Source organism: Macaca mulatta, chromosome 11, assembly GCF_049350105.2.
Source record: "Macaca mulatta isolate MMU2019108-1 chromosome 11, T2T-MMU8v2.0, whole genome shotgun sequence".
NCBI lineage: Eukaryota > Metazoa > Chordata > Mammalia > Primates > Cercopithecidae > Macaca > Macaca mulatta.
In genome coordinates, this window is record NC_133416.1 from 109,191,321 (window position 1) to 109,205,075 (window position 13,755).

At 47.7% G+C, this 13,755-nt stretch overlaps 1 protein-coding gene and 1 pseudogene across 2 annotated transcripts in view; one reads left to right on the plus strand and one right to left on the minus strand.

Moving 5' to 3' along the window:
- Positions 1–1,163: 1,163 nt before the first annotated feature.
- On the minus strand, positions 1,164–1,705 carry LOC697558 (10 kDa heat shock protein, mitochondrial pseudogene; annotated as a pseudogene).
- A 2,512-nt stretch (positions 1,706–4,217) lies between these two features.
- The window catches only part of DRAM1 (DNA damage regulated autophagy modulator 1), a 47,976-nt gene continuing 38,438 nt past the window's right edge, over positions 4,218–13,755 (plus strand). Inside the window, exon 1 of one of the 2 annotated variants that reach the window (XR_013400567.1) lies at positions 4,218–6,108. Coding sequence is in view for 1 of the 2 variants with exons in the window: in NM_001193971.2 (NP_001180900.1) it covers positions 5,978–6,108 (131 nt within the window). In the remaining variant the exon portion in view is untranslated. 2 annotated transcript variants of the gene reach the window in all.

Below are 13,755 nucleotides of genomic sequence, written 5' to 3' on the forward strand. Positions count from 1 at the left end.
ACAGAGATGGCTTCTTTCCTTAAATCTCATGAACCAACCTCTGCTAGATTCGAACTTTTCTTCCATAGCTTCTTCACCTCTTTCGGCCTTCACAGAACTAAGAGGTAGAGCCTTGCTCTGGATTAGGCTTTAGCTTAAGGGAATGTAGTGGCAGATTTGATCTTCCATCTACAAGACTAAAGGTTTCTACATATCAGCAATAAGGCTGTTTTACTTTGTTATCTTGTGTTCACTGGAGTAACATTTTATTTATTTATTTATATTTTATTTTATTTATTCATTTATTTATTTAAAATAGAGTCTTACTGTGTCACCCAGGCTGGAGTACAGTGGTGTGATCTTGGCTCACTGCAACCTCCTCCTCCCAGGTTCAAGAGATTCTCCTGCCTTAGCCTCTGAGTAGCTGAGATTACATGCATGTGCCAACATACCCAGCTCATTTTTCTATTTTTAGTAAAGATGAGGTTTCACCATGTTGTCCAGGCTGGTCTTGAACTCCTGACCTCAGGTGATCCACTCACCTTGGCCTCCCAAAGTGCTGGGAAGGGCCAGGCACAGTGGCTCACGCCTGTAATCCCAGCACTTTGGGAGGCCAAGGCAGGTGGATCACTTGAAGCCAGCAATTCAAGACCAGCCTGGCCAACATGGCGAAACCCCATCTCTACTAAAAATACAAAAATTAGCTGGGTGTGGTGGTGCATGCCTGTAATCCCAGCTGCTCGGGAGACTGAGGAAGGAGAATCGCTTGAACCTGGGAGGTGGAGGTTGCAGTGAGCAGAGACCGTGCCACTGCACTCCAGCCTGCACGATGGGAGTAAGACTCCATCACAAAACAACAACAACAACAACAATGACAAAATTAGCTGGGCATGGTGGGGCATGCCTGTAGTCCAAGCTACTTGGGAGGCTGAGACACAAGGATTGAGTGAACCCGGGAGGCAGAGGTTGCAGAGAGCCAAGATCACACTACTGCACTCCAGCCTGGGTGACAGAGTGAGACTCTGTCTAGGAAAAAAAAAAAAAAAAAACAGAACTTTTACATTTATAGTGTATTTATTTTAAATATATATGTATACATGCCCCTTTTCCCACTCATTTACATATTTTTATTTGGAAATGTTTATATCAGTACAAGGAAACAATTTGAGACACTGGATGTCGTTAGTTATCATTAGTTTATTATGAAAGAGAAATACTGAAATTATTTACATGAAGAAAGATTTCAGAACTTCAGTGGAATGGGCAGCTTCACGTTGATGCCATTTCAATAGCGACTTATTTCAGTCTATGTACTTTCCAAGAATGTCACCATCTCCAAATAGGAAATAATCCTCGTCATATAGAACTAGTTTGGTGCCTCCATATTCCGGGAGAAGAACTTTATCTCCAACTTTCACGCTAACTGGTTGAATCTCTCCACCCTTTCCTTTAGAACCCGATCCAACAGCGACTACTCTTGCTTGCAATACTTTTCCTTGAGATTTTTCTGGAAGCATAATGCCTCCTTTGGTTACCCTTTCAGCAGCACTCCTTTCAACCAGTACTCGGTCAAAGAGTGGAAGGAACTTTCTAAACGCATGGCCTGCCATGACTCCCTCCGCCTCAGATTGGTACTGTTCTCTCGTGTATACATATTCATCTTAAGCGACAAATTCTTGTTAGTTCTATAGCCAGACAACTCTCTTTTTTTGAGACTGAGTTTTGCTCTTTGTTGCCCAGGCTGGAGTGCAGTGGCCCGATCTCGGCTCACTGCAAGCTCTACTTCCCAGGTTCAGGCCATTCTCCTGCCTCAGCCTCCCGAGTAGCTGGGACTACAGGCGCCCGCCACCACCCCCGGCTAATTTTTTGCATTTTTAGTAGAGACGGGTTTTCACCGCATTAGCCAGGATGGTCTTGATTCCCTGACCTCGTGATCCACCTACCTCGGCCTCCCAAAGTGCTGGGATTAAGGCGTGAGCCACCGCGCCCGGCCAGACAATTCTTATATTTGTGTTAAAAGTGATTAGCCAATTGAATTGCTTAATTCAGGGAATTACATAAGGGTAAGATGATCAGGTGAATTCTCTTTGACATTATAATTTCTTTGCTTAGGGAGAGGTTTTTTTTTTTTTTTTTTTTTTTTTTTTTTTATTCGATGAATCAGTAGCTGGGCAGGAAAGGGAAAAAGGGAAGGAACAGAGTGATTTTCAGAACATAGAAACCTAGGTAGAGATTACAGTGAAACCATGGTTGCTAGCTTTTGTGATTTTTATTTTTTATTTTTAAATTTTATTCATTTATTTATTTAAAGACCGAGTCTCTGTCGCCCAGGCTGGAGTGCAATGGCACGGTCTCTGCTCACTGCAACCTCTGCCTCCCGGGTTCAAGCAATTCTCCTGCCTCAGCCTCCTGAGTAGCTGGGATTACAGGCGCCCACCACCACGCCTGGCTAATTTTCGTATTTTTTAGCAATGATGGGGTTTCACCATGTTGACCAGATTGGTCTTAAACTCCTGACCTCATGATCTGCCCGCCTCTCCCTCTCAAAGTGCTGGAATTACAGGTGTGAGCCACAGAGCCTGGCCATTTTTTTTTTTGACAGGGTCTCGCTCTATTGACCAGGCTGGAGTTCAGTGGCTGCTATCTCAGCTCAACTGCAATCTCTGCTTCCCAGGTTCAAGTAATTCTCATGCCTTAGCTTTCCGAGTAACTGGGATTACAGGCACACACCACCATGCCCAGCTAATTTTTGTATTTTCAGTAGAGGTGGGGCTTCACCATATTGGCCAGGCTGGTCTCGAACTCTTGACCTCAGGTCATGTGCCTGCCTCAACCTCCCAAAGTGCTGGGATTACACTGCACCTGACCATTTTAAAATTTCTATTTATTTGTTTTTGAAATAGAGTCTCAATCTGTGGTCCAGGCTGGAGTTCAGTGGTGTGATCATAGCTCACTGCAGCCTTGAACTCCAGGCTCAAGTGATCCTCCCACCTAAGCCTCTTGTGTAGCTGGAACCGTAGGTTATGCACCACCACACCCAGTTAATTTTTAAATTTTTTGTAGATATGGGGGCGGGTCTCACTATATTGTTCTGGCTTTGGCCTCCCAAAGCGTTGGGATTATAGAACTGCGAGCTACCATGCCTGGCCAGCTTTCGTGATTTTTAAAAAGCCTTATTTAAAATTTTCTGTTTTGTTTTGTATGGTGGGTACTCACTCCACAGCCAGTGATCTCTTGAAATACTAGTCTGCCCATGTTCCTAGTTTCTCCTTAATACCAAAAATAATCCTAGATTCTCAGCAGGACTTTGGTGACTTGGCCTCTTTGTTCCTCTCTCCATTTGCTGCCTCACACTTATTTAAGTGCTTTCATAGTCCCAGGGAAGCAAGCTCTGTGCATGCATTTCCTCCAGTTGTTTTCTGGGCTTGGAATGCTAATCTCATTTTTCTTTGCCTGGTTAATAATTATTTCCTTTTGAAAAGTCTGAGGTCATCTGTCAGAAAATCTCCCTGGTCCTTCATCTGAGCCTGGGCCACTGGCCCTCAGCTCTGGGCATGTCTCTACTTTACTTTTTAAAATCCTCTCCTTTCCATTTAATAGACCACATAACATAATTTTTTTTTTTTTTTGTATTTTGAGACAGTCTCGCTCTGTCACCCAGGCTAAAGTGCAGTGGTGTGGTCTCAGCTCACTGAGAAAACCTCCATCTCCCAGATTCAAGCAATTCTCCTGCTGAAGCCTCCTGAGTAGCTGGGATTACAGGCGAGAGCCATGGTGCCTGGCTAATCTTTTGTATTTTTAGTAGAGAGGGGGGTTTCGCCATGTTGGCCAGGCTGGTCTTGAACTCCTGACCTCAGGTGATCCACCCACCTCGGCCTCCCAAAGTGCTAGGATTACAGGCATGAGCCATCACGTCCGGTCTAATTTTGTTATTTTGATCGATCAGTATCCTAGTCCTGAGGGTACTATTACTATTTCATCTTTGTAGCCTAGCATGGCACCCATGAAATGTGTATATGGCTGAAAGGTGACCTTTGGTCACCAATGACCCAACAATTTCGGCCACAAATGTTGGGCTCAGACTCCCTAAATTATCAAAATCATGTGCTTATAAGTGCCTCCAGAACACAAATCCCTTTCACAGGGTTTGAAACGTATCAAGTCACCATTAATCATCTTAGGCCAAGGCTCCAAGTCTGGGCTACTCCAGAACCCCGAGGGGAGAAAGAGAATTTTTTTTTTTTTTTTTTGAGAAAAGGTCTTGCTCTGTCACCCAGGCTGAGCGAAGTGGTGTGATAAAGGCTCACTGCAGCCTCGACCCCCAAGGCTCAAGTGATCCTCCCAACTCAGTCTCCTGAGTATCTGGAACCGGAATTTTTTTTTTTCTTTTCTCTTTCTGAAGGGGTGGCCTGCCCCTCCACACCTGTGGGTGTTTCTCGTTAGGTGGAACGAGAGACTTGAGAAAAGAAGTAAGACACAGAGACAAAGTATAGAGAAAGAAAAGCGGGGGCCCAGGGGACCGGCGCTCAGCTTACAGAGGACCCACGCCGGCACCGGCCTCTGAGTTCCCTTAGAATTTATAGATAATTATCTTTACCATCTTAAAGATAAGGGAGTAGCAGGACAATAGGATCGTTTTTAGGGAGGAAATTAGCAGTAAGACATAAGAACAAGGATCTCTGTGACATGAATAAGTTTAAAGGAAAATCCTGTGCCTTGAGATAAACCTTTTAGCAACCTTGTTTCATCCTATCACATGGGGATAAACCTTGGACAATACCTAGCTTTTCTAGAAACAAACACACCCTGCACGCCCAAAATCCATTAAACCTTGAGTTACCACAGCACATGTCTCTTGCAAGGACAAGGTTGGGGGTAGAGTCACAGATTAACAGCATCTCAAATACAGAACAAAATGGAGTCTCTTATGTCTACTTCACAGTAACAGGCTGATCTCTTTCTTTTCCCCACATTTTCTTTTTTTTTTTTTTTTTGTAGCATGGGGGTTTCCCTATGTTACCCAGGCTGATCTCTAGTTCTTAGGCTCAAGCGATCCTCGCACCTCGGCCTCCCAAAGTGATGGCATTCCAGGAGTGATGGCTATTCATGGTGCCCGGCATGGGAAATCTTATTTCCAGGAAATATTCTCCAGTTGCGCTCTGCTGGAAAGCAGCACAATGGGCCTCCCGGCTCCGTTGGAGCGCAGTCCCACCCGCACGCACCGCACCCCACCCGCCTACTCTCCACCCAACTCGTTCCCACTCTGTCTGGGTTTTCGGGTGTTCACCATTGAGGTGGGAGCCACATCTGCGCCCCGTGGCCTGGCGAACCTCACTGAACACTTCTGCCCGACCCCCGCAGCAGTAGCGCGACTGGATGGCGTGGGTGTCACCACGCGGTGGACACTCTCTCTGCCGCGACGCGCCGGCGGCGGGACCTCGGAGGGGGCGCCCTCGGGGTGCGAGGCCCGGCACTCCGGAAATCCCCCGGGAGGGAGGGGTTGGGAGAAATAAATCCTTTTCTCCAGAGTTGCGCAAGAGCCAGCGCGGTAGGGCCAGGGTGGGAAGGCCAGAGTGGGCGTCCCAGCCAGTGACCCCAGGCCGCCCGCCCGCGCCCAACCCAGCCCCAGCCGAGTGTCCGAACCAAAAGCGAAAGGAACCCGACCCCCGCGTCCTCTCTGGCGGCTCCGGCGTCGCGTCCGCTGGGAGGTCGCCGCGCGCCTCCGACCCTGCCGGGCAGCTTTGTGACTTCACTCGTTTCGCAACAAGCCCGGGCCGCCCGCGCCCCACCCACTCTGGCCCGGCAGCCTCGCCGCCAGCCACCTCGCTCCGCTTCTCGCGCTTCCCCTCCCTCCGGGGCTGGGCCTGCCCCGGCCGTCGCGGAGCCTCCCCTCCCACCGTCCGTGACCGTCCGCGCCCGGCCGCCGCCTCCAGGCAGCCCGGAGCAACCCGGCGCCTGGCCTGGCTGGGCGCAGCACTCTGTTGGCGGCGGCGGCGCGATGCTGTGCTTCCTGAGGGGAATGGCTTTCGTCCCCTTCCTCTTGGTGACCTGGTCGTCAGCCGCCTTCATCATCTCCTACGTGGTCGCCGTGCTCTCCGGGCACGTCAACCCCTTCCTCCCCTACATCAGGTGAGAGGCAGGGTGGGCGCCGGGGCCCCAGGAGCAGGCACAGGGACCAGAAGGAGCGCTGCTGATGGGGAGGGAAGGCGTCCGGACCCAGCTGGGGGCGTCGTGTGGTTAGGCTAAGGTGTGAGCAGGAGGAGAGGTGCTCCCAACAGCCTGGGATGTTTAGGGAGGCAGTGGGTGGGGCGCTGAGCACTTTTGCCTGTACCCAGAGCGTGAAACAGGGTGGCAGCAAGGAGAGGTTCAGGATAGACGGTAGAGCTTTCAGTCTGGGTATGGGACAGAATCTCAGCAGGACGTTCTCAGGCGATATTTGGAACAAGATGGGTCCTGATAGATGATATGTATTGTACAAGAGGTAGATCCAGGTATATGCTAAACAGCCACTATTTTCACTTCTGCATCCCAACATCCCTTGAAGTGGGTGTTTGGGCTCATTTTTCCTGCAAGGGAGCCGTGGTGTAAAATTGGTGAAATATCATCAACGTGACACTGATGTCACACTAGTTAATGGTAGGAGCAGAATTCACACCCAGCCATGCAGAAAGCAACACTGTGCCGCCCCCAGGTCCTTGGAAGTCTGGCTTAAATTCTCTGGAGCTGCACCAGACACCTCTGGACACTGTGACCCCAAAGCCCTCAACTTGTCGACAACTTGTGACATCTTTTGTATTATTTTACCCATTCAGTTTTCCTGTGCTTTGGCCTCTACCTTTCCTGAGGGGCACTTCAGTGCCAGGGACAATGATCTGATCCTCCTATGTGGGTTCCAGCTCAGTGCCTTTCTCATAGTGGCGGGATTCTTTAAACGTTAGAACCATCCATTCTTATCTAAGTAGTGTGACTCCTCTGGACATGCATTGGTTGGTGAACAGATGATAAGGTTGGTGACACCCAAGGTTTGTTACTGCTATGATAGAAAATGTAGGGCGTCTTCTTCCCTGCAGCCATTCTGTCTGGTGAACAATGTTCTGTGTTTTGTTTTTTTTTTTTTGGTTTTTGTTTGTTTGTTTGTTTCGTTTTTTGGGGGCGGGGGTGGGGAGTGTGGAGAAAGGGGAAACAAAGATCAAGCAGGAGGGGACTAGCATTTTTTTGAAAAAAATTTATTTTATTTTATTTTATTTATTTCATTTTATTTTATTTTTTTGAGACGGAGTCTCGCTCTGTCGCCTGGGCTGGAGTGCAGTGGCCGGATCTCAGCTCACTGCAAGTTCCGCCTCCCGGGTTTACGCCATTCTCCTGCCTCAGCCTCCCGAGTAGCTGGGACTACAGGCGCCCACCACCTCGCCCCGGCTAGTTTTTTTTTGTATTTTTTAGTAGAGACGGGGTTTCACCATGTTAGCCAGGATGGTCTCGATCTCCTGACCTCGTGATCCGCCCGTCTCGGCCTCCCAAAGTGCTGGGATTACAGGCTTGAGCCACCGCGCCCGGCCAAAAAAAATTTTATTTTTTTGAGACAGAGTCTCGTTCTGTCACCTAGGCTGGAGTGCAGTGCCGCAATCTCGGCTCACTGCAACCTCTGCCTCCCTGGTTCAAGCGATTCTCCTGCCTCAGCCTCCTGACTAGCTGAGATTACAGGCATGCACCACCACACCTGGCTTAATTTTTTTGTATTTTTAGTAGAGACAGGGTTTCACTATGTTGGTCAGGCTGGTCTCAAATTCCTGACCTCAAGTGATCCTTCTGCCTTGGCCTCCCAAAGTGCTGGGATTTATAAGTGTGAGCCACCGTACCCGGGGAACTAGCATTTAAAAGATGCAGGGAAGAGAGCAATAGGTAGAATAGTACACAGAAGCAAATTTGAAGTACCTATGAAAGAAGAGATGTTATTTATATTGAGAAGATGTTCCCATCTGGCCTTTTTTTTTTTTCCATTTATTATTATTATTTTTTATTTTCAGTAGATTCAAGGTCTCACTATATTGCCTAGGCTGGTCTTAAACTCTTGAGCTCAAACAGTCCCTCTGCTTTGGCCTCCCAAAGTGTTGGGATTATAGGAGTAAGCCACCACGCCTGGCCCTCCCATCTGGTATTATGCTTGGAAGAAACCTAGGCTTGGTTTCTCATGGCACATCTCAGGCCCAAGTGCCATCCTCCTGCTTCTGAAGCAGGATAGATCCTTCTAGACTTGTGTAAAAGTAAAGAGCTGTGGCCGGGCGCGGTGGCTCAAGCCTGTAATCCCAGCACTTTGGGAGGCCGAGACGGGCGGATCACGAGGTCAGGAGATCAAGACCATCCTGGCTAACGCGGTGAAACCCCGTCTCTACTAAAAAAAATACAAAAAACTAGCCAGGCGGGGTGGCCAGCGCCTGTAGTCCCAGCTACTCAGGAGGCTGAGGCAGGAGAATGGCGTAAACCCGGGAGGCGGAGCTTGCAGTGAGCTGAGATCTGGCCACTGCACTCCAGCCTGGGCGACAGAGCGAGACTCCGTCTCAAAAAAAAAAAAAAAACAAAAAGAAAAAGTAAAGAGCTGCTTGGCTGGGCGCGGTGGCTCACACCTGTAATCCCAGCACTTTGGGAGGCCGAGGTGGGCGGATCACGAGGTCAAGAGATCGAGACCATCCTGGCCAACATGGTGAAACCCCATCTCTACTAAAAATGCAAAAATTAGCTGGACGTGGTGTCCCAGCTACTCGGGAGGCTGGGGCAGAATTGATTGAACCCAGGAGGCAGAGGTTGCAGTAAGCCAAGATAGAGCCACTGCACTCCAGCCTGGTGACAGAGCGAGACTCCGTCTCAGGGGGAAAAAAAAAAAAAAAAGTAAAGTAAAGAACTACTCTACCTGCAGTGCTGCTTCTTTTGTTTGTTTGTTTGTTTTTTCAGACCAAGTCTCACTCTGTTGCTCAATCTGTAGTGAGGTGGTGGGATCACAGCTCACTGCATCCTCCACCTCCTGGGCTCCATTGATCCTCCCACCTCAGCCTCCTGAATAGTTGGGGACTGTAGACAGGCATGCACAACCATGCCCAGCTAATTTTTAATTCTTTTTGTATTTGTAGAGATGGCATCTTGCTGTGTCCTGCAATGCTTCCTTTTTTTTTTAAGACAGAGTCTTGCTTTGTCGCCCAGGCTGGAGTGCAATGGTGCAATCTTGGCTCACTGCAACCTCCACCTCCTGGTTCAAGAAATTCTCCTGACTCAGCCTCCCAAGTAGCTGGGATTACAGGCACCTGCCACCACACCCAGGTAATTTTTTTATATTTTTAGCAGAGACGGGGTTTCACCATGTTGGCCAGGCTGGTCTCGAACTCCTGACCTCAGATGATCCACCTGCCTCAGCCTCCTAAAGTGTTGGGATTACAGGGGTGAGCCACGGCGCCCAGCCTGCAGTGCTTCTTATTGAGAAAACAGTAGCCATGTTTGTCCCAGATCTGAAGACTGAGGACAGATCATGTGTGATATTCATTGGTCAGGCTGTAAAGGCAGGTTTTGAATGTTCATGAAGGTGTCTGATGTAGTTGTGATTAATATCACTCCAAGGTGAACTTGAAATGGGAGACATTCAGAAATGGAAAAATAAGCTGACAAGGTGAACCACTTGTGAGATGCTCAAATCACAGACCCTACAAGGAAAGGGTTTACAATTTACCAAGGAAGCCTTCAGGAAAAGCAGAGTTACAGGAGAAAAAGGCATGGAATTGCCCCTTGGTTGCCAGGAGTTCTCAGCCAACACACAACAAACATATGTATTGATTGCCCATGTGTGCCTGGGGCTTTTAGGTTGTTTGCTCTCTGCTTACCTGAGCAGCCGGAGCACTAGATTGCCTCTGCCCACTCCTAGAAAACAAGTCCTTGGTGCAGCAACAAGATGTGGGTAAGAACCACACATAGAGAAGAAGGCCGGGCGCGGTCTCTACTAAAAATACAAAAAGTTAGCTGAGCGTGGTGGCACATGCCTGTGAGCCCAGCTACTCAGGAGGCTGAGGCGTGAGAATCATTTGAAACTGGGAGCTAGAGGTTGCAGTGAACTGAGATTATGCCACTGCACTCCAGCCTGGTTGACTGAGTGAGACTCTTTCTCAAAAAAAAAAAAAAAAAGAAAAAGAAAAAAAGAACCAGACATAGAGAAGTGATGGAAGTAACTCTACATTTATCCACTGGCCCTGAAATATTCAACCTTATCTCTCTCTCTCTCTTTTTTTTTTTTTTTGAGATGGGGTCTTGCTATGTTGCTCAGGCTGGTCTTGAACTCTAGGGCTCAAGCAATCACCTGACCTCAGCCTCCTGAGTACCTGGGATTAAAAGTGTGCACCCCCATCCCAGGCTGACAGTATCTCTCTTAGCTCATCACCTCCTGCTCTCCTCTACCCCTACCCTTTGTACTTCCCTTCAACCACACTGGCCTTGTGTCTTAACACATCAAGCACCCCTCCTTCTCAAGGCCTTTGCGGTGGCTATTCCCTCTGCCAAGTGTTCTTCCTGCAGCTATTTTTCACTTACCTCTTTTGTTCAAATGTTACCTTCCTGCAGACTTTTTCACTTACCGCCTTTATTCAAATGTTATCATCTTGATGAGACCTGCCCTTATCACCTTTTTTTTTTTTTTGAGAGGGAGTCTCGCTCTACCGCCCAGGCTGGAGTGCAGTTGCCGGATCTCAGCTCACTGCAAGCTCCGCCTCCCGGGTTCACGCCATTCTCCTGCCTCAGCCTCGCGAGTAGTTGGGACTACAGGCGCCTGCCACCGCGCCCGGCTAGTTTTTTGTATTTTTTAGTAGAGACAAGGTTTCACCGTGTTAGCCAGGATGGTCTCGATCTCCTGACCTCGTGATCCGCCCGTCTCGGCCTCCCAAAGTGCTGGGATTACAGGCTTGAGCCACCGCGCCCGGCCCCTTATCACCTTTTTTAAAAATCGCACCTGACCACTACTGGTCCCCATATCCAATCTTATTATTCACCATAGCACCTATCACCTTCTAACAAATCATGTGATTTAACTTATTCATTATGTTTATTTTCTCTCTCCCTTCACTGGATTGTAAGATCGATGAAAGCTCTCAGTATTTGCTGAATGAGTATTTCTTGGGTACTCACTCTTTACCCCAGGACAGGGCAGATCCCATAAGGAAAAGCTTGACATGGCCATTCAGTTTGGTGGCTGGTGATCGGAAGTCCTCAGGATGAGTTTCCTTTTACATTCTAACATTGTTCAGCCTTTCTGATGGTCTGATGTTTTTAGCACAGTTGAACACTTTAAATAAGAGCCACAACCATAAGGAGGACCTCTCCCCAGTATGACATTTACAATCAGCTTTCTTATCAGATGCTTTCTCCTTGTAACATTGTTATTCTTCAGCATATTGGATAAATTGGCGAATGGTTCTTAGACATATGAAAAGATATTCAACTTTATGAATAGGAATAAATATTCAAATTAAAACTCACTGATGCCAGTTGTGATCTACTAGGTTAGCAGAAACGCAAATGTTTGATACTAGTACTGGTGAGAATATGGGGAAACAGTCTCTTTCCTACATTGCTTACAGGAACGTGAACTGATTTCAGTCTCCATGGTGGGACTTGGGCAATATCTATGGGTATGACAGATACACACACACATTTGATGCAACAGCCATTTTTTTTTTGGAAATTTATCCTATAGGTATACATGCCCATGTGAAGAATGGCATTTCTACAATGTTACTCAGGGCATTGCTTTGAATAACAAAAGATTGGAAACTACAAATGACCATCAGTAGAGAATTGCCTAAATAAATGTGGTTTATTTATTAAAGGATACCTCAAGTGAAAGCTCTCTGTACCTAGCAGATTCTTTTTACGTCAATACACTTGTATGGAAAAATCTCCAAGATACATTGTTACATGGGAAAAAGCAAGATGCAGAACAATGTATGTTCTCATTAGTGGAGAAAAAAGAGGAGAAAAATAATATGTATTTGCATTAGCTTGCATAAAGAAACAAATAAAAGTGGTTTATCTGTGTGTGATGGAGGGAGGAGTAGGTCAAGGTCAGTGAGACATTGGCAGATGAGGAGAAAGGATGATTATAAGCCATACCTTTTTGTTTTATTTTTTAGCCAAATGAATGGGTTTCCTATCAGAAAATTAAATTAAAAACATGAGGCTGGGCGCAGTGGCTCACTCACGCCTATAATCCCAGCACTTTGGGAGGCCAAAGTGGGCAGATCATGAGGTCAAGAGATCGCGACCATTCTGGCCAACGTCGTGAAAACCCATCTCTACTAAAAATACAAAAATTAGCTGGGCGTGGTGGCGTGCGCCTGTAGTCCCAGCTACTTGGGAGGCTGAGGCAGGAGAATCGCTTGAACCCGGGAGGTGGAGGTTGCAGTGGGCCGAGATTGCACCACTGCACTCCAGCCTGGGCGACAGAGCAAGACTCCGTCTCAAAAAAAAAAAAAAAAAAAAAATTAAAAATATGGGCCTGGCCGGGCGCGGTGGCTCACGCCTGTAATCCCAGCACTTTGGGAGGCCGAGGCGGGGGATCACAAGGTCAGTAGATGGAGACCACGGTGAAACCCCGTCTCTACTAAAAATACAAAAAATTAGCTGGGTGCAGTGGCGGGCGCCTGTAGTCCCAGCTACTCAGGAGGCTGAGGCAGGAGAATGGCGTAAATCCAGGAGGCGGAACTTGCAGTGAGCCGAGATGGCGCCACTGCACTCCAGCCTGGGCGACAGAGCGAGACTCCGTCTCAAAAAAAAAAAAAAAAAAAAAATGGGCCCAACCACCATGAGATATAACAAGTTAGAATAGCATAAAGTAATATTTCTTTTTCTTTTTTTTTTTTTTTGAGACGGAGTCTCGCTCTATCGCCCAGGCTGGAGTGCCATGGCCGAATCTCAGCTTACTGCAAACTCCGCCTCCCGGGTTTACGCCATTCTCCTGTCTCAGCCTCCCGAGTAGCTGGGACTACAGGCGCCCGCCACCTCACCCGGCTAGTTTTTTGTGTTTTTTTAGGAGAGACGGGGTTTCACCGTGTTAGCCAGGATGGTCTCGATCTGCTGACCTCGTGATCCACCCGTCTCGGCCTCCCAAAGTGCTGGGATTACAGGCTTGAGCCACCGCCCCCGGCCTAAAGTGATATTTCTTATTCTGAAACCATTAACAAAAGCATATCAAAAGGAAGGACAAATAAAAGCTAACCTCAAAAAATTAGTTTAGATTTGCACTTGGGTGTGGTGCCTCATGCCTGTAATCCCACACTTTGGGAGGCTGAAGTGGGCTGATCACTTGAGTCCAGGAGTTTGAGACCAGCCATGGGCAATATGGTGCAACTCTGTCTCTACAATAGTCCCGCCTACTCAGGAGGCTGAGGTGGGAGGATCACTTGAGCCTGGAGTCTGAGGCTGCAGTGATCTGTGATCACACTGTTGCACTCCAGCTTGGGTGACAGAGCGACACCCCTGTCTCAAAAAAAAAAAAAAAAAAAAAAGAGTTGCACAAGGCCACACCCACATTCTCAAGCCGAATCACGCTTACCTTGTTATAGTTTCTTATCAAATTATTAACTTTTTCCAGCTTGTAGACCACTGTCTTCCATCTTCTTTTTGGCATGTGTCTCTTGCCATGATATCTTGCTCATGATATTCTGTGATCCTTTACTCTTCAGTGTTGCCAATTCTAGATCCTGGCTTTTCTCTTTATTAGCACGTCTCACTTTCTGTGTGAATACAGTT